The sequence below is a fragment of the Ptychodera flava genome, chromosome 1, assembly GCF_041260155.1.
Source record: "Ptychodera flava strain L36383 chromosome 1, AS_Pfla_20210202, whole genome shotgun sequence".
NCBI classification, from domain to species: domain Eukaryota; kingdom Metazoa; phylum Hemichordata; class Enteropneusta; family Ptychoderidae; genus Ptychodera; species Ptychodera flava.
The window spans coordinates 50,415,089-50,441,326 of record NC_091928.1 but is presented as its reverse complement, the minus strand read 5'-3'; the positions used below and the strand labels follow the sequence as shown (position 1 = coordinate 50,441,326).

General features: G+C 36.5%; 1 protein-coding gene across 1 annotated transcript; it reads right to left on the bottom strand.

Annotated features, from left to right (window-relative positions):
• Window positions 1-209: 209 nt before the first annotated feature.
• LOC139140429 (low-density lipoprotein receptor class A domain-containing protein 3-like) lies at window positions 210-6,384 on the bottom strand. The gene is made up of 4 exons (XM_070709709.1): window positions 6,245-6,384; window positions 5,045-5,164; window positions 3,537-3,677; window positions 210-1,663 (listed from the first exon to the last, which is right to left on the bottom strand). Exons 1-4 carry the CDS (start codon window positions 6,306-6,308, stop codon window positions 1,425-1,427), a joined length of 564 nt encoding a protein of 187 aa, XP_070565810.1. The 5' UTR covers window positions 6,309-6,384; the 3' UTR covers window positions 210-1,424.
• Window positions 6,385-26,238: the final 19,854 nt, after the last annotated feature.

The following is a 26,238-nucleotide window of genomic DNA, read 5'->3' as shown; positions in this document are numbered from 1 at the left end:
ACTCCCTGGTGCTGTACAATATTGTCATAATCAGTTCTTCATGAAATAATGCAAATTTTAATGACTGCACTCGAAATCCTTTGTTTATATTTCAATTACAGCACTTTTTATCATTTCCAGATCTATAATTGGTAAGTGCATGAGGCTTTATGAAACCTGGACTTCAATGAAGGAATAATACCTTATGCAGACTGTTGTATGGTATGTAGAACACAATGAGAAACAAACAACATTGCAAAGATGCCAGGATGATGGGTTGGCAGGTGGTAGGGGGTGTGGTATACAACTCTCAGCCATATCGCTTGTTATAGATTGAATTGCATTTTATGAATAAAACTTAATCAATAATTAATAATCTTGTGGTTTTACATTTGCCTGAAATGGGAACTGTTTCACTAGAAACTTAGCTACATTCAATTTCCACTGAGTGCATGCAGTGATTGTAATTCAGTGTTTGAGAAATACCGTACATCATTGTTATCACGTCATCAAGGTGTAGCTTGCAGATTTCACCATCAATAATCTCAAATTTCTGAAACATTATGCTGGGCAGATAAAAGTCAGATTTACTTTAAGCCTACCTGGTCATTTCAGCAAAATTAGTATTATATTGTTCTGTAAGAATAATGTACTGAGGAAAGGTTTCTTTACCTTTGTCAGCATGTTGTACCTTCTGACTCTGAAAGCCACAATCATCAATGGAATCTAATTAGTTCCTCTTGCTACTGTCTATTTACATAGAGAGAATATTACGCTCTAAAGATGTTATCAAGATATTTAGTGTGTTTTTAGGTTATAAACAATGGGCTACTTTTATGAAATTGATAAACCACATATACTAACCTTTCTTTTATCAATAATATATTTTAAAATTCACTCTATCTATGAAAGAAAAATTACATTCAGGTCATGATAAAAAGATTAAGTTAGTGAATAAAATATTGTGGCACAATGTAACAATTGTGATAAAATGGATACACTTCTGTGATATATTGTAGTCTAACTGCCTTCAAAATATGATTTTTATGCAGACCTGCTGCCATATGGTTCATTTTCAAAATGACTTTCTCCTTTTTGATATTCACTTTTTTGTTTTCAGGTGACTTGATGCAGTCTTTCATAGGCATATCCTGTCAGTCAATGATGCAAACACATTTCTTTTCCAGTTATCATCCACGTATTTAGCATATCCTCTGACACCCAATGAACTCCAATCTTCCATGAAACACCATAAACTCATTAGCATATCCTCTGACAACCAATGAACTCCACACTTCTACAGGAGCATCATCAACTCATTAGCATATTCTATGACACAGAGTGGACTCACGTCTTCCATGAAGCACCTCTCAATTGACTCCGATTTGTTGCCAAGCAACAATTTATGTACTTATTATTACATTATAATCCCTGAAAATCTCGTCTCATATGACAGGTGAGATTTCTTCAAGATGTCTTGAGTTTGGAGTGTTTGAGTTTGTTACAACTTGTACCTGTCTCTCCCTGCGCTGCATTGTCAACTGATGTTGAAGTCTCTGAATTCGTATCAGTCTCCTCTGCTGCATGAAAACCAGGAAGGCAAAGAGAGCTCCACACAAGATCAGTATGACCACTGTCAGTATTATGATGGTGGTAGCCATTGGTGGAGCCTCGGTTGGTGGGTCTGAAGAAACAAAGGTCATAGGGTGACATGTCAAAGGTTAGAATGGCCAATGAGATTTTTGCTGACTTTATTTCATAACTCTTTCATAGGGAAATCAATATGTATTTTTTTAGTTTACTTCTGAACCAGCTGAATTTTCAGAATAACAAAAGATAACTTTGAGCATTCTGTGTCATTAAGAATCCTTTATGAGTACATGGATCATTGTTACTTAATCCTGAGCATAGTGTGTGTGCACGCATTGTGGATGATACAGTGCTACAGCACGAAAAGATTTGCATAATGAACAGGCATGAATGCATGAACCTGAAATGCACATGTTGTGAAGTTCCAAGTAATGAAGTGAAATCTCTCTCTCTCTCTCTCTCTCTCTCTCTCTCTCTCTCTCTCTCTCTCTATGACAGCACAGAGATAGTCTCTCTCTCTCTCTCCCTCTCTCTCTCTCTCTCTCTCTCTCTCTCTCTCTCTCTCTCTCTCTCTCTCTCTGACAGCACAGAGATAGTGAAGTGGTTTCCCTCTATCTATCTATGATCACAAACAACATCATTTTTTCACTTGCTTTGTGAAACCGTCAATGTCATGTTACAGTACATTGACAATAGTTTGTTAGAATCATAGATTACTGACGAAAAACAAATTTCTCAGTGTGTGTGTACAATTGTGTCATTGAAATTTAGAATTGACCTAAAAAGACTGAAAGGTCTTTCCACTTATGTAAAATGTCAAAGGTCAACTACATTTATCCCATTATTCAAATGTAATGTACCTACCATGACAACCAGCTCATGTATCTGACCTGTCCCTACTAAATCAGACTTTACCACTCAAGTATGTGACAATAAATTCACTTAATCGCTGACACGAACAGCTGTCTAATGCCAGTGAAATATTAATGCAATGGAAACATTTTAATGTCCTCTTTTTGTTAAGAGAATTGTCCAGTTTGAATGGAATATATTTTATCCAGGAGATTACATGGACATGGAATTTAGATGAACATGACACAACCAAAGCTATTAATTCAAAAAATGTGCCAAAGTGCAGCCATATAAATGTAAATAACATTAACACTGATGACCTACTAAAAATACCTATTTCTACCAGTAAACAACATACGTAAGGTTTTGACCCAATTTGTGGACCCTCCACCTCAGCCCCATATAACACTGCATCTACTAGCAACCTGTACATGACAAGACTTAAAGTAACTCTAGCAAAGAGCAGTCAGTACATTTGAATAAAAATTGCTGTGATTTTGTGAGGAATGCATGAAGTCTGACAACTACCGGTACATGAAGGTCATTTATACACTCCACATTATGTCGCCTTGGCAAAAATAATCAGATCACAGCAGCCCTTGATAAAGAATACTCCAATGTAAAACTTAAACATAATAATTATAATCTACATACATCAGTGTTACCAGATTTCTGATTGAGTGTAAGGTACTGTACTGGTAGAATGTGCCTTGTGGACAGATATTCAATCTCTCAAACTTTTACATTATTATTTTGTTCTACCACTTTTTGGCTCATTTTGAAGTTTGTGGAGTAAATAAACAATTCACAAGTTAGCTTAGTTTCATAAATTCAGGAATTGTATTTGCCCCAAAGAGATAACATAGCAATTTTGAATTTGAAATACAAGTAAATATTGAGTAATTTGTTTCTCTAGTACCCAAATTTGCATGGTTACCCACTGTTTTTATTCTTGAATTTGTGAGAGAATGGTTGAAAGTTTGCTTGAAGAAAGTTTGGGCAAAAGTTTCAGTCTTTACGTTTTTGAGGTGCATAACACCTTAAGCCTGCGGAATTTTTCTGCTACAGTGCTAGCATTCATTTTAAAAAAACCTAGAATAACTTTGTATACGTACATGAGTTGCAGTCTTCATCAATGCCATCCTCACAGTCCTTGACACCATCACAAAGTTTGTCTGTGGGAATACAACGTTGATCACTGCAGTGGAAGGGAGCATCACGGCTACATTGAGGATACTCTGGATTCACAGTTGTACCTGAAAAATGTTAAACACATGTAACGCAGCTTATCAAAATCATTGCTGAATTTAATGTTGAATTTTCTTGATCACCAACAGAAGTTTACTGTCTCAAATACAGATTTCTCTGCTCCTTGAGTTACTTTCAGAATTTCACAAAATTTCACAAAGTCTGGGTCCTGCATTTACATGTACAATATATATTTGAACTTGTACAGAGTACAAAATACTCTTGAGTGTGTGCCACATGAATTCCAAGTACACGGTTTTAGAGGCCCCCTAACTGACTGTGGTTTAATTCCTTGCTAAGTAAGAGCCATGACAGCAGAATTGATTTCTAATAATGTCCATCCATCATTAATCCACAAGGTATCTTGAAAATTATCAGAAAAGAAATGATCAAAATGGTACTCTGTTCAAATATGTCTTCTGGTCATTAATCATAACTTCATTATTCAGAACAATGGTGGCAATGGTTGGGAGATGGGTCACAGGACTAGCATAAAATCTTGCATATGAGTTAAAACTTCATTTGCTTTTGAAAAAATTGCACTCTCTAGCTCATCCATTCTTCGATGTATTAATTTGTGTTCAAGTTATCAAAAACATGCACATCCATAGGAACTAGGCATTTTTTTATCAACAAAACACTTCCAATTGTCTAAAATATTTTCATTTATTTATATTTTTTTTTGGGGGGGGGGACATGCTGGTTTTTGATGGCTATTTAGACTTTAACATAATAGCAACAGCAGCAAAAGACATTCAAAGATGATTACAAACACTAGCTGAGATCATGATTGAAACTTTGTTAAAAGTGACATGTGCAAGATTTGCTGCTGCTGATGGGAACCGGTAAATCCTGGTTGCAGTCTACACGAAACATAGGCTGAATAATTATAGTTAGTTCATACAACACAGCAGTGATAGATGTCAACGCGTTTCATGACTTTCTAACTGTATCTTTGGCTACAATGTTGCAGCTCATGATGCTGGGTCACTGTCAATGATGACAGATATACTCATTCAAATTTTGAAAGAGTATAGACAGTTTGAAATAGTAGCTACTCTAACATCTGTGATATGAATCAGTTTGAGCCCTGCAACTCATCCTCATCATTGACAATATCAAAGTCAAAATTGTATTGTACTGAAAAGTTTGCGTTTCTTTCAAATTAAAACAAAATTGATGTATACTAAACTATATATGTCATCCCTGCATTCCACTAATGTGATATTCTAAGGCTGGTGGGCCCTCCATCCAACAACATATCACTCCTTGCTTCGCTGCTTCCCTGCTTGGAGGGATACTATGGATTAAACTCAGAATGAGGATATTTGATATATGTACTTATTATCAAATTTAAACAGAAATGTCGACTTACTGCACAGCTTCTCATCAGTTTGGTCTATGCAATCTTCACGTCCATCACATATCCACTGTGGTAGTACACAAACGCCATCATCACAAAATATTTCACTTTCACACACTGGCTTTGGAATTCCTTAAGAAAGAAGAACCCCTTTGTCTTAGAAAATAATTGCCATTGTTTATGCACACTGTTCACTTCTTCAGATGCAGACAATGCTGCAACTACACTAATATTTTTACTGCAGTGCTATAAAACATGTGTAGCCTTTCTGTACGGAAACCCAAACATCTCGCTGATAAATATTCAACTCTTTTTCCTTTTAGTTGAAATATTCCCTTGTCCATGCTTTTCTGTACAACAATTGTTTTTAACCTTGACAAAATAGTGAACTCCAAAAAGAAGCTGTGTGGGCATCCAGAGAAGTCGGCCAATTGTGAGCTCGGCCAGGGCCATCTGTGATCTCAGCCACTGGGAAGTTGGTTGGTCAGGATATGATTGCATTCACCTTTGGTAAAATATAAAACTCTTTATCAGCATATGCTTTTAATTGAAGTTCGGGGTTTTTTATGGTTTACAGAAAATAGCGTGCAACGGTGCACTTTGCCATATAGACCGGTATGGAGTTGTCATCGTGTATTAAGGATTGTTAGTATGTTTCAAGGAATGTGGCAAACATTAAGCCAATGCATGATATTGAGATCGCTTTCGCATTCACGGGAACTAAAAAATCATATATTCTGATTCGTATCTCCAGCTCCTGCTACTGGCCGATCCCATAACTGGCCGGCAACTCCAACTGGCCGAGCCTGTAACTGGACTTTTCTTGTATTCGCTGTCCTCAGTCGACCCATACACACTTGCTCATCATACGAGTCACTGACCGTGACGCAAGGGCAATTCATTAGTGCTCATGCACTCACTAGCAAACGCCGATATTTTCAAGTTAAAGATCTTAGAACTGTAGATTGGAAGGGCTGGCTACATATTTCGAAGACAAAAAATACAGGTTGTAGACTAAATGCACCCATAGGTACGCCGAGAAAGAGAAAGTAAACAAACACAAACAATATGGCGCCCATTATACAACAGTACAGAGTTCGCTTTCATCAATGGCTAGCTGTCACAGCTGCTCATGGCAAGGCACGGCAGGCTTCGGTAAACTCTTTCCTTGGCACTGCTTTCTCGAAATAGAATCCTGAAAGTATGTCTTACCTGATATCAGTGGCAAAACTTGAAAAAGGATGCAATACGAGACGTATACTTCGATTTTCTCCATGGCTCATGATCAGTCATGTTCGCGTTCAGTGAAAACGCCATGTTTTGATAACATGACCTTGTGTATTGACCCATCGATACCCCCTAAGTGAATGTTTAATTGTATTTAGACTCTCTGTGCCATCCAAATTAGGCCTAATCTCAAGACGATTCGTGTGCTCATTCGCCTTTCAATGGCGAATTAACGTGAAACTGGGCTTGTAGCTGACGACTCAATAGCAGTCCGACCAAACCCGAGCGTTAGACAGCAAATTTCAGTGATTTCAAGTTCTTTTTTTTAATTTCAGTGATTTCAAGTTTGCTTTTAGTTTTTGTCGGTGCGGAGAAGCACTTCTACACTGATGACTTACAAAAATGATTTTAAATTGACATCATACATAGTCATTTATGCCTAATGAACCTGAAAAAAACTGACAAGCTTTAAGCTTTATGCGATAAAGAGAAATTATTTTACAAACTTTGGCTTTTATTGTGAATGTCGAAGAAATGGAACTTAAATGGAGTACAAACATGGGAACAGAAGAAACGTCCACCTCTACATCCATAGAGACTATGGAACAACTGCCGTTTTCATGAATGATCCAACAACGGATGTGGGGATCAATAAATGCACATTGTAATGCGACAAATATTACAAACTCGTCACTGTTTCCAAGAAAAAATGACGCACCAGAAGCAGAGCGTTAGCCTCCAAACATTTTGGAGTATCTCGAAACGTCATTTTTTGTCGCTCTGCTTTTAATCTTGAATACCAAGTACGTCCTGGTTTGCTGCTTCATCTCGTACACAGGCCATAGTCCTTTTTACGATGTCGTTTCTCTATAAAGAGGCTTTTGTAAATGTAAAATTACCACCATAAACTTTCTGGTCAGTACAAAATATGTATGTGTAGTTTGGAATGTAGATTCACTTTCAAAGCGACCCTGACGTCTTTCCTATGGCGCGCCCTCAACGGCTCAGCGACCGGTGGACCTATAATGAAACGTAATATCCGGGACTAGTATATAGGTATATTCGTCCCAGGTAATATATATAGGTGGAATGATGTCGCCTTACAATGCATATGACCCGCGCGAGCTCCCTCGATTTGTCCTGTTTGCCAAGGAAAAGAAACTGTGAAGAATTTCAATGTGGATACAATTTTGAACTGTCTTTGTGAAATGCCATTTCACTCTGCGCCAATGCATGTGCAATAGTATTGTACAGCATAACATGATAAAGATTTTAGTTTCACAGTTTTCAGCTATTTGAATCAAAACAAAGTAGTTATAACTGGTTCATTTCTTACTTGTTTGTTTGTTTATTTGCCAACTAATTATAGAAAATAATATTCGATAATAATGTCAAATTCAATTCGCTCTAGCTGCCTTAACATTATTAACATTATTACAAAAACGATTTCTTTTCGGTGTGGTAGAATGGCGACGCATTGTTTTCCTGCATGTCAATCGCAAGCAATACAGAAAAAAAGTTTGATCAGGCCCATTGCAGCACGGCACGGGAACATTCAGCCATTTGCAGGCATTACCCGGTTACAGCTAACATCTTTCGATGAAATTTAAGGCATGCAGTACGGCATCCGAGAGAGTCAGCTTCATTAGCAGTGGCTACTAGTTTTTCTTAAAACATTAAACTAAACTTATTCGATCTGCTTGACAACAGTATCCCCTGAGCATAAATGTCATAAAATGACAATAACCATAGAAAGTATGTGATTTACAAAACACACCGAACTTAACATCAATCAGAATTAGGGAGCCGTAATTATTTACGGCCTGAGAGTCAGGTCAGAGGAATTACACTAGAAACTCCTAAATATAGAGAACCGCCTGCCAACCATGATGAATTTAAGTAAGCCCCCTCTCTCGGAAATTTTGACTCACCCCCCACCACGAAAGTTTAATATTGATACATGTACTTGTAAAGTTTACAAAAATACAGCAATAGTAAAGACCTTTCAAATCCTGGTTTACCCTGCTAGATTATCATCAGTTGTCTCATGACGGTTGAAAACGGTGAAACCAATAAATGAAATTCAATCTTAAGTAAACAAAATATAGATATCAAAGCTCACGCTAAAACAGTATCAAATTGACCACACAGTATTGTTTAATTTGCATGGGTACTATGACAGGATTTTCACTAGGATATCTGACAGGGGACGGAGACTTGGAAAGTGCAGGGGAGGACAGGCGGAAGGCTTAGGGGAGCCTGCCAGAGGAGGTGTCCTCTCTCGCATGGAAATTTTTAAGGGAATTGATGTGTCCAATGGTACAATTTGATGCGATTTCGGAGGTAGTTCAATTTATGTTTCACTGGGTAAAACTGTTTGAAAATGACATAGAACACTGATATTTCTATTACACTTTTTGCTTCGTCTGTGTTTGGGTCACATACATGCAGTTTTCAACGATCAAAGAATGGCAATACATTTTGTAAAAACAGTTCTGAGTTTGCCGGACAATGAATATGAAGGAATGACAAAACCTGCAATCTTCTTGAGTCATTTGCAAAACTTATATTTCTGTAAACGATATTGGTGGACCAACAGTCAGAGTCATTTTTTTTTAATCCATGCATTATTTGTTTGCAACTCTAAGATTTTACAGCCAGGGAAATACTTTTTATTGCTTCAGCTGTTCATCGATTAATTTACTTATTTTTTTCTCATGGTAGCATGGAAATACTTTTTCCTTATCTTTTTTACGTGTAACATATTTTGTAAATTATCTTATTTTTTCATTTCTCCTGGTGACATTGTGGACTCTCTTAATGCCTCGGCCTCGATTACATTTGCTGTGACCCAACCTGAGTCCATATTTTCGCTATAGTAAAATTTTGTTGGGTTTGTTATTACATGGATTATGCTCTCGCCAATTAAGATTATCAGCCCTTCGGTAATCTGTTCAAATCGGATTGTAAAATCTGCAGGAATGAAGTCATACCAACTACTGGTGAAAAGTAGAAGACACGTTACGGGCGTTTGAACTATCAAGAAGTAGGGCCATCCTATCAATCGTGCCCTCCGCAATACATTTTGGTAATAGGTAACATATGGCTTGTGGAAGCATGCTATTCTTCCTGAGTACATCGCATAAGTCTGGGTGGTAGCATGGTGCGAGTGTTTCTGGATTCTTTTACCCTGTATAGTGCATCAAATGTGTGAAATGATACATCTCAATTTCAATATCAGTTGTAAAACGGAATTTGATATGTTACCTGCGTAAAAGGCGAACATTGGCATCAGAACACGCCATATTATTGTTATATAGAGGCATAACCCTACGGTCAATAACGAATTGTCGGAAACGTGTAATAAGTTCGAGTAGAATTCTGTGACCATTTTGCAAGAATAGCAAAACTGTTGTTCAGATCCATGATGATCACTTCCTAAGTCGTTGTTCTCGTGTGTTGCTAAATCTTAAAGTGAGTCATAGATGTCGTATCTAGATGCATAGAGCTTTGCATTGATATCACAGTGACTGCTAGGCGACCGTGAGTGAGTACAGGCACATGGATTGATAGACATGTACATGGGAATGAACGGAATCTGAGCTCTTGATTCAAACAACAGAGTAGCTTTCCATATGTTTGACCATGCATGGTAAATATTTTTATGGTAGCTTTTTTGTCTTGTTAAAAATGAGTTGTAAGGATAACATTATTTTCATACTTCTGCATTGGAAATAATTTAGTACCGCCGCTGGCGGCGCCCTACATTTCGTCGGGTTTTCGCGGACACATGGGTTTCTGAATGAGACTTCCAACATGCCAATACTTTAAGAGCCTCCTTTTGCCAAGACAAAGAATTGAGACCCAAAACATAAATTGTTGCACACAATTTTTTACGTATTTTTTGAGTAGCTTAATATCCATCTTTATCTTAGAGAACCTTTCACATTACGTCCATGGTTCTGTTTCATAGATTTTTCTTGAATAAATTTTTGAGGTGTACCAATATTGGTCTCAATACTTTGCTTTCATTTATAGTAGTTTTCAAACTGAATCCCCACAAGTTTGATATAGCAAAGAGTTGATATTTTGGTTTAACATTATGTTGAACTATCTCGGTATCTGTGGAGTGTGAACTGAGCTGATATGATTTCTCTGCAATTTTGCTATCCGTATTCATGGCGCTTGTGCTAAATTTCCCTCGAAACTTTCTAATGTCATGTAAGACACCATTAAATTGTACATTGCCCGTTCATTATTTTAGAAAGAGTAGTATTACATGAGCAATAAACAAAGTCTAATCAGCCTGACTGTATTTTTCCATAGCCCACTGTAATTCTGTTGGTCCTGTGATAAAGGTAGTCAACTATCGCTCTTTTTTTCTAAACCCACAATTTGACAGTCGGCTAGTGCTAACAAGCACAAGCTGTAGTCGATTAGAACATTGACTCATGCAAATATAAAGAGACATTCCATCATTGAATAATTGTGCTCGCAAGTCATTGAAATGAATTCATTCCACTGAATAACCATAGAAAACGGGTTTCTGAAAAACTCTTTTCTGTCCAATTCATATCAATATGATTTGCACACAGTTTTAAAAAGTTGAGAGCCCCCGGCCCTCACTGTTCCCTAAATTTTCAAGGCCCCCTTGAACACCCACATTTTTTTCGTGCCCATCCACAATTTCTCTTACGCCCCTGCCAATAATTGTGCTCCTTCCCATACTTTTGCGTAATAATTACAATACCTTTGAACTAAAGGCCAGAAAAATATAGAATACTATTTTGTGTTTCGTGCACACAAATGAACCAAGTTGTGGAACAAGGACAATTATCAAGTATAACATTGATTGACGTGTCAATAGCTGCCAATGGCAGCGCGGTGCGTATTTCTTGCACCAGAAGTGCCTTTGTGACGTTCAGGCTCCAGGAATTATCATACAGGCATCAGCGAATTCTCATTTTTTGAAACAAAGGACGGTTTTCCAGATAACAAAGTGTTTATCATTCACTCCTGAATTTCATCTCATTAAAGAAGTTCCATGACGTGTTCTTTGTATGTTTGTCTGAAACTTGTCAAAAACTTGAACATTTATAAGTCGCCATGGTGCATGGGTAAAATTCACAAAGCAGCTTTTATCAAGTTTATCCGTTGGGGCATTAATACCTTTTAATTGTTAGTCACATATTTATCTAATATTTGCATTTATGACGTAATCGTAAAATAAGTGTTTAGGGATGTTCTATATATCTTTTATCGGAAATATCTTATTTTAAAAAGGAAGCATACATTAACATTTATAGTTATACAATCTTAAAAAATAAATGAGCAAGGCAAAAGCGTGAAAACAAAAATACATAACTTTATTTCATAGTTTTACTGCATTAGCAAAATCGTTGTGTTTGTTGTGTATGTGTATATGCAGTGTGGTTGATGTCTATTATCTTGATTAAAAGTTTTCGTTTTGACGTGAGAACAATAGCATTCACTTTAGCGCTTTTGATTTAAGTAACGCCAATCACCTGGCATTATGACTTGCACATCATAGCAATTCTTAAAGTAACAGTAGGATTTTAGAATAATTTTCATACTGATTTCACATCATAATGCACTTTTTTCTTTATAAACTTTTGTCGCATTTCACAAATACGATATTTCCATTCAATATCAAGGAGTTTACTGCACTATTGTAAGGTATTAAGGGTTATTACACGTTATTACACGCGTCGTATTCGAATGATGTGTCAGTATTTTGAGGAGTTGAGCAGCAACACATAACGGGTCAAAATGTTGTCACATCACGAGAATAAGACACGGTATCGACCAAACTTCGTGTAATAAACCTTTATCAGATCATACATGCCATACTGGGGACATGATTGTTTTCCTAATGACGCTCTGACATTAACGACGAAATCGACTGAAATTTTATTTAATAACAAAGAAAACGAAAGTTTGACTTTGTTTGGAGTGTCTTACAACACTTTGTATGGAATACAATCATGAACTCGGCTGCAATAATTGTAGGCCGCGGGCTTTGCGTCGGTGTTTGGTTTTTTTTCTGTCATGACAGTGGAGCGCCTACGGGCAGGCGCTATATAGCCAACGCAACATAAAAAAACTGGTGCACGGCCCTTGGGCTACAATTATTGCAGCTATATGACCTCAGAATCGCAGTGTACAAATCGGAAACGTAACTTTTCTGTCGCGAATATTTTCAGTGTAGTCGGATTTTTGTTGTCCATTTATGGCTATACTTGATATAATTCACAATCTACATATTTAAACTTGTCAACAGAAACTTGTCACACAGCTGTTCTGTCATGATGCACTGTCGACCGGGACCTTACTCTTCAGCAGCGTAGTTGACTTGAAAACATTGGATTTGGATGACCTTGAACCAAGAAAGTTATCGGTCGCAATACGTACACATTTCCGAAGCGTTCGTTTGTTTGTTTGTTTTTTTGGTAAACTGTACTTTATGCTTGGACGGACTTGTTTTAAATTTGGTACAAGCACATGACTATTAAGTGCAATGCGTAAGAAATGAATGCAAACAACAAAATCTTGACCATAATTACAAATAACGTTTCGGAGAGTCATGTTAAACTGCGGGTTCATATCAGCACTGTCTACACAATAGAAGAATGGGGATACAGGCATCGCGTGGATGATAATATATGATATTGATAATAAATCAATTTTCCTAATTTTGCAAGCTAATTATAGAAAATTACACTCGCTTCTAGATACTTAATCTAACTAAAGTCGGCAAAAGCAACTCAAATAAATGATGGGTTTTCAGATGCTTCACTCGTCTCTTGTGGATCACTAAAGAGAGACACAAAAATGCTGCACTATGCTCTGTTGTCCTTATATTTAATAGTAACCAGGTAATTGAAGAAAGTAGACGGTGGACTAGGATGGAGCGAAGCGACCGAGCGGTGAGTGAGCGTAGCGAAAGAGGGGAAGAGTATGAGAGGGAACTGTCCCCTCTCGAAATGCGAAAAAGAAATTTTTGAGTGGAAATGGAGTTCTCTGGTGGCATCTTTTCATTGAACATTTAGCTGAAATTAAACAGTACTTTTGTTATGTGTCTTAGATGTGGCTCACACACAACAAAACAAACAAACAAACAAACATGATTTTGTTTTGTCTGGGTTATTTATGACACACTTATGGTTTATTTGCAGTAAAGATTTAAAATTTAATCTGAAGTCATCTACAGTCTGCTCATTTCATTGCTCATTTCCCATTCTTCATTGCTGATAAGTATAACCCCGTACTCACTAAAAAAATGCTAAAATTACAATAAGAAAGATATATGGGTAAGTACAATCTACGTTAAATTAATACTAGAAAGTATCACCATCTGGCAAACCTATATAACTGTTTATATTGTTTTTTTAATGACATTTTAAAAAAATGATATTCAATTCAATCAAAAAAGAGTTAATTAACTTAGGGACCAGGTAGAAAGATGGCTGTGGGATGTTTTGCCGAAATCGTTGAAACTTAATTGATGAATATTTTGAATTTCTGAATATTTGTCATGATGAATATTCATCAGATATTCCCATTATTTCTTTACTGTGATAATTCAAATCATAATTAAAATACACAATCAGGATGGAAAATGGAAAATAACGACAATATTCTTATGAAAAAAACATTTACTTTTGTTAAAAAACTTATCGCTAAGATAATTCAGTGATGTAAAGACATGCACCAATATCAAAAAATATCTATTACAGACTACTAGCAGGAAAAGAAGTTTTCCAGTTGCAATTACGGTAATGTAGGGAGCAAAATATGTGATTTCATCATCATGTTTTAAAATGCTCCACCAAGGCAAACTAGAATATCGTTTTTGTCAAATGGAAAACTTTTTAAAGAGTTTAGATTTTTGTCCGACAACGGTTGTCCTTTAGTAACATACTCTATCGACGTACCGTATTATCTAAAAATGACACCAAATAAAATAAAATATCCTGACATATACCCATAATTTTAACAGAAAGTATACACGCAGATACGTATAGCTTATCAGTAGGTAGACGAGGCTATCAAAAAGAACAGCGTAAAACTACTGCCTGTGACTGTGTATGGCTGTAACCGTTGGTCTAGTTCGTAAAAATAATCTATTAAATAAAATACCAATTCAAATAAACAGTTGGTTCTAAAAAATGTCAGTTCTGGCTCATTTCTTTAAATCTAGAAATGCGTCGGTATTGCTCTGAGAATAACTTGATTTCTTGAGAAGTTTATCACACTCTTTTGACGTTGGCAACCAGCGCGGCAGCGGAAAATTAGCTTGCCACTCTCGTGAACTCGAATCGTCGATCAAAATCACATCTTTTCGATGCTTTTCTCTCACAAATTCAGCGAAATTTAAGTTTTTCATACATAAACTAAATGTATTCAACTATACCTTTTAAACGGGCTTTATTTGGGAAAAATATTCCATCGACAAGGTGCCAGTGGCAGACACTACATTCTTTTTTGACACCATCGTTCAAGATGACCTAAGATGACCTTCATACTTGTCAAACCGATCACACTGCTCGTAACAAAGGCAACACCATAGGCACGCCCATCAGCCAATCACACCATTTAACAAGGAAAAGATCGGGCTCAAAAAGCCACAAATGGGTATTTAGAAACTGTTTTATGTTGGGGAAAGGAGTCGCGAAACTGTTAATCGTACGTGTGCCGTCTAATAGCTGGCAGTGCGATCCCATAATTAGAAAGGTCTTTAAAAATAATAATCTAATGACGTTAAAAGTAGCCGGGAAAAATGCAAAACAGCGGGTTATTTACCCGGCAGCCGGCTTCTAAGACCAACACTGCTATGAAAGTATTAAATCATTTTATGTAAACGTAAACAAACAAATGACAAAATGCAAGGGTTTGATGATTTAGGAAAGACTTTACATGATTTCCTTCTCTGATCTTAAAGAAATCAATTTCTAATGTCGGGTAAAAAGACGATAAGTGAAGCTTCATTCTCAATATTCTTGATTTGTGAATTCATCATTTTCTATGTTTGAAGGAGAAAAAACGAAACTTTCATCCCTTAAATCGTAATGATCAATGACATTTTTAAACATAAGCTGGACCAGGTGTTTATTTCTGTTATTACTTAAACGTGTTGATAGAAAGATACAGTGAAAAGAGCGTGTCGTATATTTTTTCTGAATTTTATGGAAAGATCGAAGCAATATTAAACCTTTTGTGACAGAAATTCTAACCTGTTTGCATAAGTAAAGAGGCACTTCCACTTGGTAACATTTTTAAAACACATTTTTTAATACCAACGGTCGATATTTGACGTGGCGACTGCGCGCGGATCGCGAGATATGGATAAAAATATGTCATTTTCCGAGCGTATTTTTTACATCCCGAAGTTTTACGATCGTTTCTGATTTTGACCCGAAATCCCCCAAAGGTTTGTTGTTGTACTGATCGACGATATTCTGGGGAGTTTACAATAAGTACGAACGATACAATTAATTTACTTCCACTGCAAAGACTTTATATACAGCATTATGCCTTTACCTCAGGTAAGTTTTTTAAAACTTCTCCTTAGTTTTTTGTCGTTTTCATTAATCTAAATCAGTTGTATTATATACCACATAAACATCAGTTTTTACGTGTTAAATATTAGCCGCCACTGATGACTACATTTTGTCGTCTGCCACACAGTACGTGTGGTTCGCCACGCGCGTGGTATGCGTCTATGCATACTACGCCGCGGTCGCTATGTATCAACCGCACGTAACTGTGCTAGTCACCTATGCGAATTCTGGTGGAATCCGCAAAAATGTCTTTCGTTTTTTTGCAAAGTCAGTAAGACTCAGCTTTCTCCCACAGGGCATGACCGATCACCGACACGATTGGCACTGTGGCGTTACAGCAGCGCAAGCCTAGAATCGCACTCCATAGCTTAGTTGACAATGGCCCCAGTGCCGAACGTTCGATTTTCGGAAGCTGAATTTAGGTGGGTCACCGAATTCAAACTTTTACTTTTTGAAGACATGTTTTTATAGATATCTCGCGATCCGCGCGCAGTCGCGACGTCAAATATAGACCGTTGGCATTAAAAAATGTGCTTTAAAATGTTACCAAGTGGGAGTGCCACTTTAAAATCTATGAGGATACGCATAAAAAAGTTTATGCCAACAGAATTTTAGATGTTAAGTCTTCGTTTAAAAATATTACTTTCACGGGGATTTACAACTGCGCGCATCAATTCCTGTTGCCCATCTTTGTTGTCACGTGATACTTGTGACAAATGACATACTCGGCTGGAACGACAACAACTTAAATTAAACTTGAGTTTGTCCTGTGCTTGAATCTCTCTTGCTTGCCCTATATTTGAATCTCCTGTTGCTTGTACGGCGGGTAATTCGAATATTTCATCTCATACTTTTGAATCTCCTATTGCTTTCTCGGCGCTTGGATCGTCTGTTCTGCATCCGGTATTTGCATCGCCTGTAGGACGCATGTCCTGTGGTTGGGTCGCCATTTCATTGCACTTTGGTTGCGCATTTTGTTCGCGGCCAAATAGAGAATTTAATTCATCCTCCAGCGGCTTTGATTCGCCAATGATCGTATATTGAAGAAGTGATTTCCATTTTTCCAAGGCCTGGTAGCTCATACAAAAAGCACGATTGGCATGGAACAGCTATAGAATATATAGACGGGAGGTTCTAATTTCGAGATATATGTATATTGGTAAAAGAACACGTGGACTCTTTTGCACAACGCATTCCATAGTAGATATCTGAACCTATTATGACAATTATAGAAATAATCCGTACACTGCAATAAGAGTAAAACACAGCTCTGTACAGGGCATCTAGTGGGTAGATACAATCCACATCTATACTTCCGTTTTCAGGTAAGTCATATAAACACTTATTATGTCGTATATCAGGTAGCTTTGAATATAGTATTAAAATAATGTCACCTGCTAGAACAAGTGCCCAACAAAGATAATATATTGCATGAATAATTAAGTACGTACATTTGTATTTTTCGCCCTTCGACCTAATTAAGACAGTTATATAATCATCTAGTGATTTCTTTGTTGATTGTTGTTGTTTAAATGTTTTCTTTTTGTCAAGATACTCAGTATCATTCATCGATTCTATAACCTTTCTTAATATCTCATATACTTCTGTTGTTTTCTCTGCCGACTCGGCTTCTTCTTTCAAATGTTTAGTAAAACATTTTATTCTCATCGTCAGGCTTTCAGCAATATTGTCCATCTCCATAGATAACGTTTCCAAGTCATATTTTAAATCAGCTGAATTAAGGTTTGCCCACACTATAAATGGCAAGTACATGACAAGTGCTTGAAGACATAAGAAATATGGTAAAATAACTAACGATATGCTGCCGAATGGACTGTCACTTGTACTGTTATGGTACTATTACTTGTACTGTTACTGGTATTATTACTTGTACTGTTACTTGTACCAGTACTTGTACTATTCCATTGGTCATATTTTAACCATCCTTCTTTCTCACAATATCTACTGATGTAGTCCATCTGATGACTTGTAAAGTTGTACGGTTCTGCAGAGCACACGGGATATTTGTCTTTACCTAAGGCGAGAAGAGTGAGAAAAAGAACCCCATATTTTTTATAAAGATACGATTATGTATTATCATTCAAGGTTATAAATGCTATTATAATGGTATAAAAATCGAAATTATGTAAGATTACAATATTATAGATAGCTAAGATAAAGATTTATCTTTCATATGGCAATATCAAGCTAGGTCAGAATCATAAGTCAATCAATCAATAAATCAATAAATCATAAATTAGCTTTCATTGTGGACTATGTAAAGAGTTTCATTCAACTTCATTGTGGCAATCTAGTGTATCTTAGCTTAAGGTGGATACTGAGATGTTGTTTGGGAAAATAAGCATTATTGTCAAGAAATCGTCCGAAAGCGGGGAAAGATGATAATTCCCCCAGGGTCATCTTTGCCATCAAATATTCAAAACATCGAACAAACTATGTTTAAAAGCTCCTGTGACACATATGATACTAGAAGCAGTTGTCAATTGCACAGCAACATCGGAGGCTTTAAGAAATCATCGCTTTAAGCAAATATATAATCACCGTTTCCTTAAAGGGGAAGTTCACCAAGGATGATTTTTACATATTTGCTAGCTTTGTGGTCACTTAGGGAGCCGTCATTATTTACGGCCTGGGGGGATCGGAGGAATTGCTTTCGAAACTCCAAAATTTCGAGTAACCCCCCTGCCAACCATGACGTGTTTGAGTAACCCCCCTCTCTGCTACAGAAAATTTGACTGACCCCCCTCCCCACAAAAAAATGGGAAAGTTAAATATATATACAGTAAAATGGATTGCTGCTGCGACAGGCCCTGTACAGACCCTGATTAAACCCTGTGGTATAGGTCTTTGTCGGAAGGAGGTTCCAATTGCTGTGGCAGGGGCTGATGACAGGTCTGTATCCAGTGCTCTGGTGACATGCAGTTATTCTGTAGGATTTTTTTTCTAGAGGGGGAAGATGTGGTGCGAAAGCACCACAAGAGACCGCATAAGCGGTCGCGGGGGGAGGTCAGGAGGGGTGTCCCCCCTGCCATTGGAGCTTTTGAAAAATAGAGATTAAAATGGTGTTATTTGATGGCACTTGGGGAGTATTTTTCGTATAAAAAACTCAAAGGAAAATAAATCTGAGACAGTATTCCAAAACTTATATTTCAGTTCACTGATTTCAACTATATTTTTTGAAACCGAAAAAATAGCGACAGACATACATTTATTCACATTTATTATTTATTATTATTTTCCTGCAATAAAAGATGGGTTTGTTGTCAGGGCATTCAACTGGTTTTGAACTTTATAGCATCAGAATAAGCTTGCTTTACACATTTTCCCCTATCGGTAACCTATACAATGTAGAATATAGAAAGCAGACGTTTCTCATTAATGATCAGGCAAGTATATCAATCTTTAATCAGGAAATACTGAAAAATGTACTCAGTACTAGCCTCTTTCATAAGTCTTGCCACGTCGAATAGGTGATTATTCCCGTCTGAAGATCACAAAAACGTGAAACACATTACTTGAAACCACCTGTATTATGATATATATATATATATATATATATATATATATATATATATATATATATATATATATATATATATATATATTATGTGTGTGTGTGTACACAAATACTGGGTATGAATATACATATCTTTACTATTATTGTTGTTGTATTAATTCGTAACTCCACTAAATGCTTCAATACATGTCAACAAAATTGAGTAGCCCCCCCCCTTCTTGTTCTCCACTTTTGAGCACCCCCCTTGTAGCTTTCGATTTTTTGAGTGACCCCCCTCAGATTCCTCCGACCCCCAGGCCATAAATAATGACGGCTCCCTTACCCCGGAAAAGCTAATATTTTCGCCATTTATAACTCGCAAGATTTTTTACAAAAACCGATAGAAATTGTACAGGAAGTTGCCCATGTAATTTGAATCATGGGAAAAAGCGTCAAGCTTGGAGCTTGCATAATCTGATATGGAAGGGACCATTTTCCCATAAGTATGGTATTGTCCACTTACCCATGGCTGTGCGTATTTACATAACTTTCGTTTATACTGAGAATCCTTGCATAAACGATAATTCACTTATAATAAACTGTCCACTGTCAGATTTCATGTTGCTGTTACTACTGTGTTACTGTGAGTTGACAATGTGGGGGCCATACCCGTCCAGAGATGGTCCCTTCCATATCACATTATGCAAGCGCCAAGCTTTGAGCCTTTTTCCCATGATTCAAATTACATGGGCAACTTCCTGTACTATTTTTATCGTTTTTGTAAAAACTCTTGCGAGTTATAAATGGTGAAAATAGTTTTTCCTGGGTAAACGACCACAGAGCTACCACATATGTTAAAATCATCGTTGGTGAACTTCCCCTTAATCTTTTTTCAAATTCCTCCGATTTTCAAGCCATGTAGGACCTTTCGCCTCATTCCCGATGTCTGGCGTACTCTGAGCACATATCACTTGCTATCTCAGACAACTAATGTTAACAGTCTGAAATTGGCATTGTGCACCCGCATATTATTATACAAGGCTTTCATTCAACCCATTCTTACATATGGTCTGGAAGTTGGTGGGGTAGCACCTACTCATCCTACCTTAAACCAATTTACATCACCCAAAAAATGTTTTGTACGAATCATCACATTCTCTGGTTTTCGAGAAAGTAGTTCACCTTTATTCAAAAATTAGGTTTGTTAGATATATATAAACTTCTCTCGTTACTTTAGAAAAGTTTATGTTTGATTTACATCATCATAATTTGCCACAAAGCTTGAGTAACTTCTTTGAATATGTAGACAAACACGTTTCAAGCAAGGTTCAACTTTGTATCTGCCAAAAATGCGTACGAGAACTGGTCAGTTTGCAATTTCGTATGCAGGCGCCAAACTCTGGAATAATTTACCACGTAATGTAAAAGAAAGTACTTCAAGAAATGCATTTACACATTCCCTAACAGAGCATCTTTTGAATATGTACAATATCACGTAGATATCTGTCTATTAATTTTTTGTATTAACATGTTGTATTTTCACCAGTAACTGTCTCATTTAAGCCCTCGTATTATATATTGCAATGTAATGAGAGATGGGGCCAGACTCGATTAGCTGTAAGCTATTACTTCTGGCTTCCAATATTGCCAGTGTTATTTATAAATGCATAATCGAATTTATTACATGTTTTGTAAACAATTTAAATTGGCAATAAAGTAAGTAAAGTAAAAAGTACGCCAGTACATTTAATGCATGCAAACATTGTGAACCGAAATTGTACACTTGTACTGAGCACCATGTACGCGTAGTTAAACCAGTATGTCAGGCTTTCACTATGTGCACTGTTTTCTCTGTTTTTTCTGTTTTCTCTCAAATTGGAATAACATGATCTTTATTGAATGATTAATAGTTGTTTGATCTATGCAAATGACTGCTTTTTGAATATGCATTAGCACTTACACTGCGAAGATTCCGCTGGAGCTGAATGGAATGACAATAAGTGCTTAATTCAAGTATTGTACACTTTATGTGCAACAACCATGCACATTGTTGATACTTATATGTCCTTACTTTTGTGGTTTACTTTGCTTCCATATACAATTTTATATTTTGCATTTTGTCCTTAAGAAGGTAGTACTAGCCACGGTCCCTTCACAAAAAGAGGGACTACTTACATCGGATTGGCTGTGCACCGGACTCACCTCCAAGGGTGAAGAACAAAGATTGATGCTCCGCAGTTTGAATACATTGTTATTCAATACATGACATTAGTTTTTGAATATAGTGGGAAATCTAAAAGGATGTTAAAACGTTTAAATTTACGTGTAACTTTCAACACTTATGACAGTGTTATACACTTTTTCAGTCTTTAATAGGTCTCATTTAAAGAAAAGTCTTGGAAAACTGAGGATATTTTGTGATCTTTTTATTACACATTCACAGCTATTGGGGGCTTTAAAGTCAGTTTATGATGTTGAATATAATTATAGAAGCACCGGATTGGAGTGATGCTCGCTTAGTCAAATCATTAGTAAAATACATGGTCATTGTTAACTCTCTATCTGTCTGTCTGTCTGTCTGTCTGTCTGTCTGTCTGTCTGTCTGTCTGTCTGTCTCTTTCTCTCTCTCTGTTAAGCATACAACTTTCAATGTTTTACTGTATTCACAAAGTTCAACAGGATTACAGTTAACGCTCTACGTAAGGATTACGAAATCGTCATCCACAATGATCGCAACTTTATTTATGTCCTTGCAAGTTTCGTATATGACACTGAACAATTAGACTTGCCCAAAGTCCATGGATTTTTAAAAGAGTAAAATCAAGCAATGAATTTGAGCGGACTGTCGAATTGATAGTTAGGTGATCGTCAAATTGACCTGATATACTTTTGAAAATGTCGTGTATGTGTTTGGGTCAACACAAAGCTGATATTGGCGAATAACCTGCGACTACAGTGTACACCCTAGAAATTAACTTCAAACAACAAATAGTGGAGTTGATTATTGGTGAACTCAAGATCACAGTAGCATGTAAGTTGCCTGAAAGAGTAATTCTGAGTGATCTATCTAGTTTCAACTTGAGCAAGACCGTTGTAGTGAAGTGTCCTACAGCAGGGATGCATGGTAAATGACACTTTGATATTTTGTAGAAGGTTTCGAGAGAGTTCCCACGAACGGTATTCTCTAATCATTGAACTATTTTGCTTCCAAATAGACATACAAGGTACTTGATGAGTGTGACTCACGGTGAAAAGGCATTTTTTATCATTCAAGTAGCCATTATCGTGGGCGTAAAAAAGAGAAGATGTCTTTGCACAGTATGTCTAATAAATATGATCCATTGATGATGTAACATGATTTTGTCATTGCTAGTGCTATAGAGGAGCGAGTCACAAAAACACCAGTATGCTATTTTAGATTGTGAATTGCCCTCGTGTCATTTTGAACATGAAAGGTTCGGACTTCGCTTCACAGGTTATACGCTATGCCACAACACAGGATGGGAAATTGTTACGCCATTGCTGAAGTTTACAACGCAATTATGTAAACCGGAGGCACTTTCAGAGAAACACACGCATAATTCCTAGTAAAGTGACTTTTTTTAGACAGGGTGAAATACTCTGATACATTACTAATCAATCATTGCCAAAAAGCAGGCTTTGGACCCAATGGTTATGGACATTTGCCAACAATGACACCCAATCGACGAGTCTGTTATAGAATTTTGAGGTAATTTTGAAACCTTTATAAAGCCATGACGAAGATCAATGGCCTAAGCTTTACGCATTTTTCTAAATTTCAACAAAAGTTAAAAGTAACTATTGTTAAAACATGTGGGGCAATTATAAGTAGTATTGGCGATTATAATATCGAATGCTCAAAGACCAAATATTCTTGTACTCTTTGTTCCTTAAGGCTGCAGTCACAACATGCGGCATCCAGTCACATAGTGGAGAGGCAAAAGGAAGAACCAGACAACCTACTTCCCACCCTCAAAAGGAGTGGTTAATAACCGGGCTAAGTTGTTGCATTTTTCTGAATGCGACCCCCACCACTCTATTCTTGCATACAAAATGCGAATAAATACAAACGCAAAACTTCCTTTCCTGGTTCTTTTGAAAATAAGGGAGCCTTCAATTATTACAGGGGTATGCCAGGGTGAATCCAGTCTTCACAGTACTGTAAAATGCAACCCTCCCCTACACTCGTGTCTAACGTATGACCCTCCCCTGTCCAACATTCTAAAACATGCCCCCTAACCCTACCACTGCAGTATTGTCAGTGGGAATTTCTGTAACAGTATTCGCAATTTACATAACTGTTATGTTATAATTCGGGGCAGAAAATACAGGACGAAGGGTGGTGATTTGTGAGGGAGGAGCGGAATTTATTATGCATTTACGGGAGGGTCACCATATTTGGTGCAACTATAACGCTGCGTTCAAATAAATTGGTCGGGGGATTGAGAATCGCGACTGAAATCTTATTTTTCAGATCCCCTCTCAATACCCTAAATGGTTTTCAAGTCCCCCTCGTCTATATGATCGAAAATTTTCAAGTCCCCCCACCGAATTATCATATAACCGCATATGCATTAGGAATTCACGCAGAGTAAAAATAAACATGTATTGCGTAGTTCTGCCAAGGATGTTCGACACTACCTCTTATCAGCAGGTTGTCGAGCCATATTCCTTAGGCAAGTTCTTAAATTGATCCATTTTAAATGCATCAGTGGACGTTTTGGATATATCATTCTAAGCTACCTTAAGTTTATCCAACTCTTGCCAGGTCAATGGCACCACCTGAAGAGCACATAAAATGATAATCATGCGAGAGTATGCAAATTGTAAATTTCTGGCTATAGTTTACCAAAGTGTAAAAAAACTGAGAGCAGTGTCCTATCAATAAAACTTTTTTTCAAAAGTACAAGAAATATACAACTTAGATGCTACTTATAAATGTTTTATAAAATTGACAATACTGGAAGGTTTAAATATCTCATCAATTAAATCTTTAATCTCACAAATTTTGGGTGAAATAATAATGGCAAGTTTGGAAAAAAAATAAATTTCTCCATTTAGTCACGCAGTTTTTTTCATTTAAATTAAAGTATTTACTGTTCAAAATCTTACGTTTGTGTTATTAACACGATTGGAACTAATTTTGGATAATTGGATTTTCATATTTTGCACATTTCCCAAAAGTGTTAAGTGCCATACAGCTGAATGTTGCAATATCTCAAATTACTTACAAAAAAAACAGTGTGTAATATAAAAGGAAAAGCATATGAGATAACATTTGTAGATTAAATCGACATTCCATCACCATCCAAATATCCCAAATTAGTTCCAATCGTGCTTATTTTACGACGAGATGAGAAAATTACATTGACTGCAAGTACTTAAAATGAATGGTTTCATAATATATTGATTTTAAGTGATGTAAGAAAACAGTAATTATTCATCGTAAATTTGAGTAAAATCAATCATGGTGAACCCATCTTTTTTCTCTGATATTTATTCTCTATTTCTCATATGCAAGAATTCAAAAATCCATGGTAACTTTTAATTCTCCTAGTCTTCTATGTGTTGCTCTCTGGCCTGATCTTGTGTATAAGGACATGTCTGCTTCACTGTCAATTGAGTGTCCTATGACCTAAACTCTTTTAAAACTACATCAGCGTCAGATGTGTCAATGTCGCCGCCGGCATGCGGTGACAGTGACACTGTCCGTAGGTAGTAGCAGGGAAAAATATATCAACTTTGTATTTTGACAATATTTTGTTCAGTTTATACAACTGCGTTCTTGTTCTACTCCCTACCGGTATTCAGCTTGCCAACAAAGCCAACGTGTACCGTGCATTTATATGTCTTAACTCTAATTCAATTATCACCAATATTTAGGCAAATGGGCTTTTTCAACAAAATGAATATTTGTTTTGCAGTATTCTGTAGAGAGACACAGGGAAACTGTATTTGATACATTGCATAGAGATATTGAAAAAATATCAACAGTTGCAGCTCCTTCCTCGTTACAAGGCCAACTTGTTGTTGTAACGAAAATGTTACGGCATTCATACCTTTTTTAGAATTTTTCGAGATTAATGGGGCGCTGCGCCAACAGCAGAAATCACCCGATTACCTGGCTTCTTTTTCCTCCCAATTTCAAATTTCATATAAAAATAAAAATTTCACTCCACTCTAGTTTGGAAAAAATTTTCTGAAAATTTTCACATTATGTTCTTAAAATGCTATATAACAAAACAACAGTAGGCTACTATTTGTTTGGCAATAAAGTTCTTATATTTTGAATAGCGGCATTTTAATTTCGCTAATCATGATTTCAATCACTTTTTGAATGTCAATCCTTAAACACAAACCATTTTAGAATGAGGATAGATAATGCAAAATAAAATAGTCGTTTTTTTCTACATATACTCTTCTTCCAAGTGAAATATTACATTTAAGAAAATAGTGTCAAGTTTTTGACTTAAATTAATTTTAATCTTTAATACCAAAATTGAGGTTTTTTACTCCAAATATACACCAACTTCATCCTTTGAGTAAATTACTGCTACCATACTGGACTTTGGAGTCTCTGCTGTTTGAAAATATATGGTATAGGGGGTTTCCTTGTCATCTTTGATGAGAAATATTGCTTTGAAAAAAAACTATTGGCAACATGCAGCTCCACGTTAAAGTCATCAAATGCAACAAAACGCTTCTAGATTTTGTTGAATTATTACATTATATTAGAACGATTGGACGACATCAAAATGTTTCGAACCAAAATATTTTCAGGTCCCCCTATAGGCATAGCATAGCATTTATAGACATTTGATAATTGATATATACTTTTGCCACCTGTCTCATATATTTTT

What these genes read in the sequence shown, in the direction of transcription:
- LOC139140429 (XM_070709709.1), bottom strand. Translation starts at nt 6,308, where the DNA reads ATGGAGAAAATCGAAGTATACGTCTCGTATTGCATCCTTTTTCAAGTT. An exon ending in AGTTTTGCCACTGATATCAG is followed by an intron (nt 5,165 to 6,244) that starts GTAAGACATACT and finishes TTCTTTCTTAAG; the next exon opens with GAATTCCAAAGCCAGTGTGT. An exon ending in TGATGAAGACTGCAACTCAT is followed by an intron (nt 1,664 to 3,536) that starts GTACGTATACAA and finishes TTGTTTCTTCAG; the next exon opens with ACCCACCAACCGAGGCTCCA.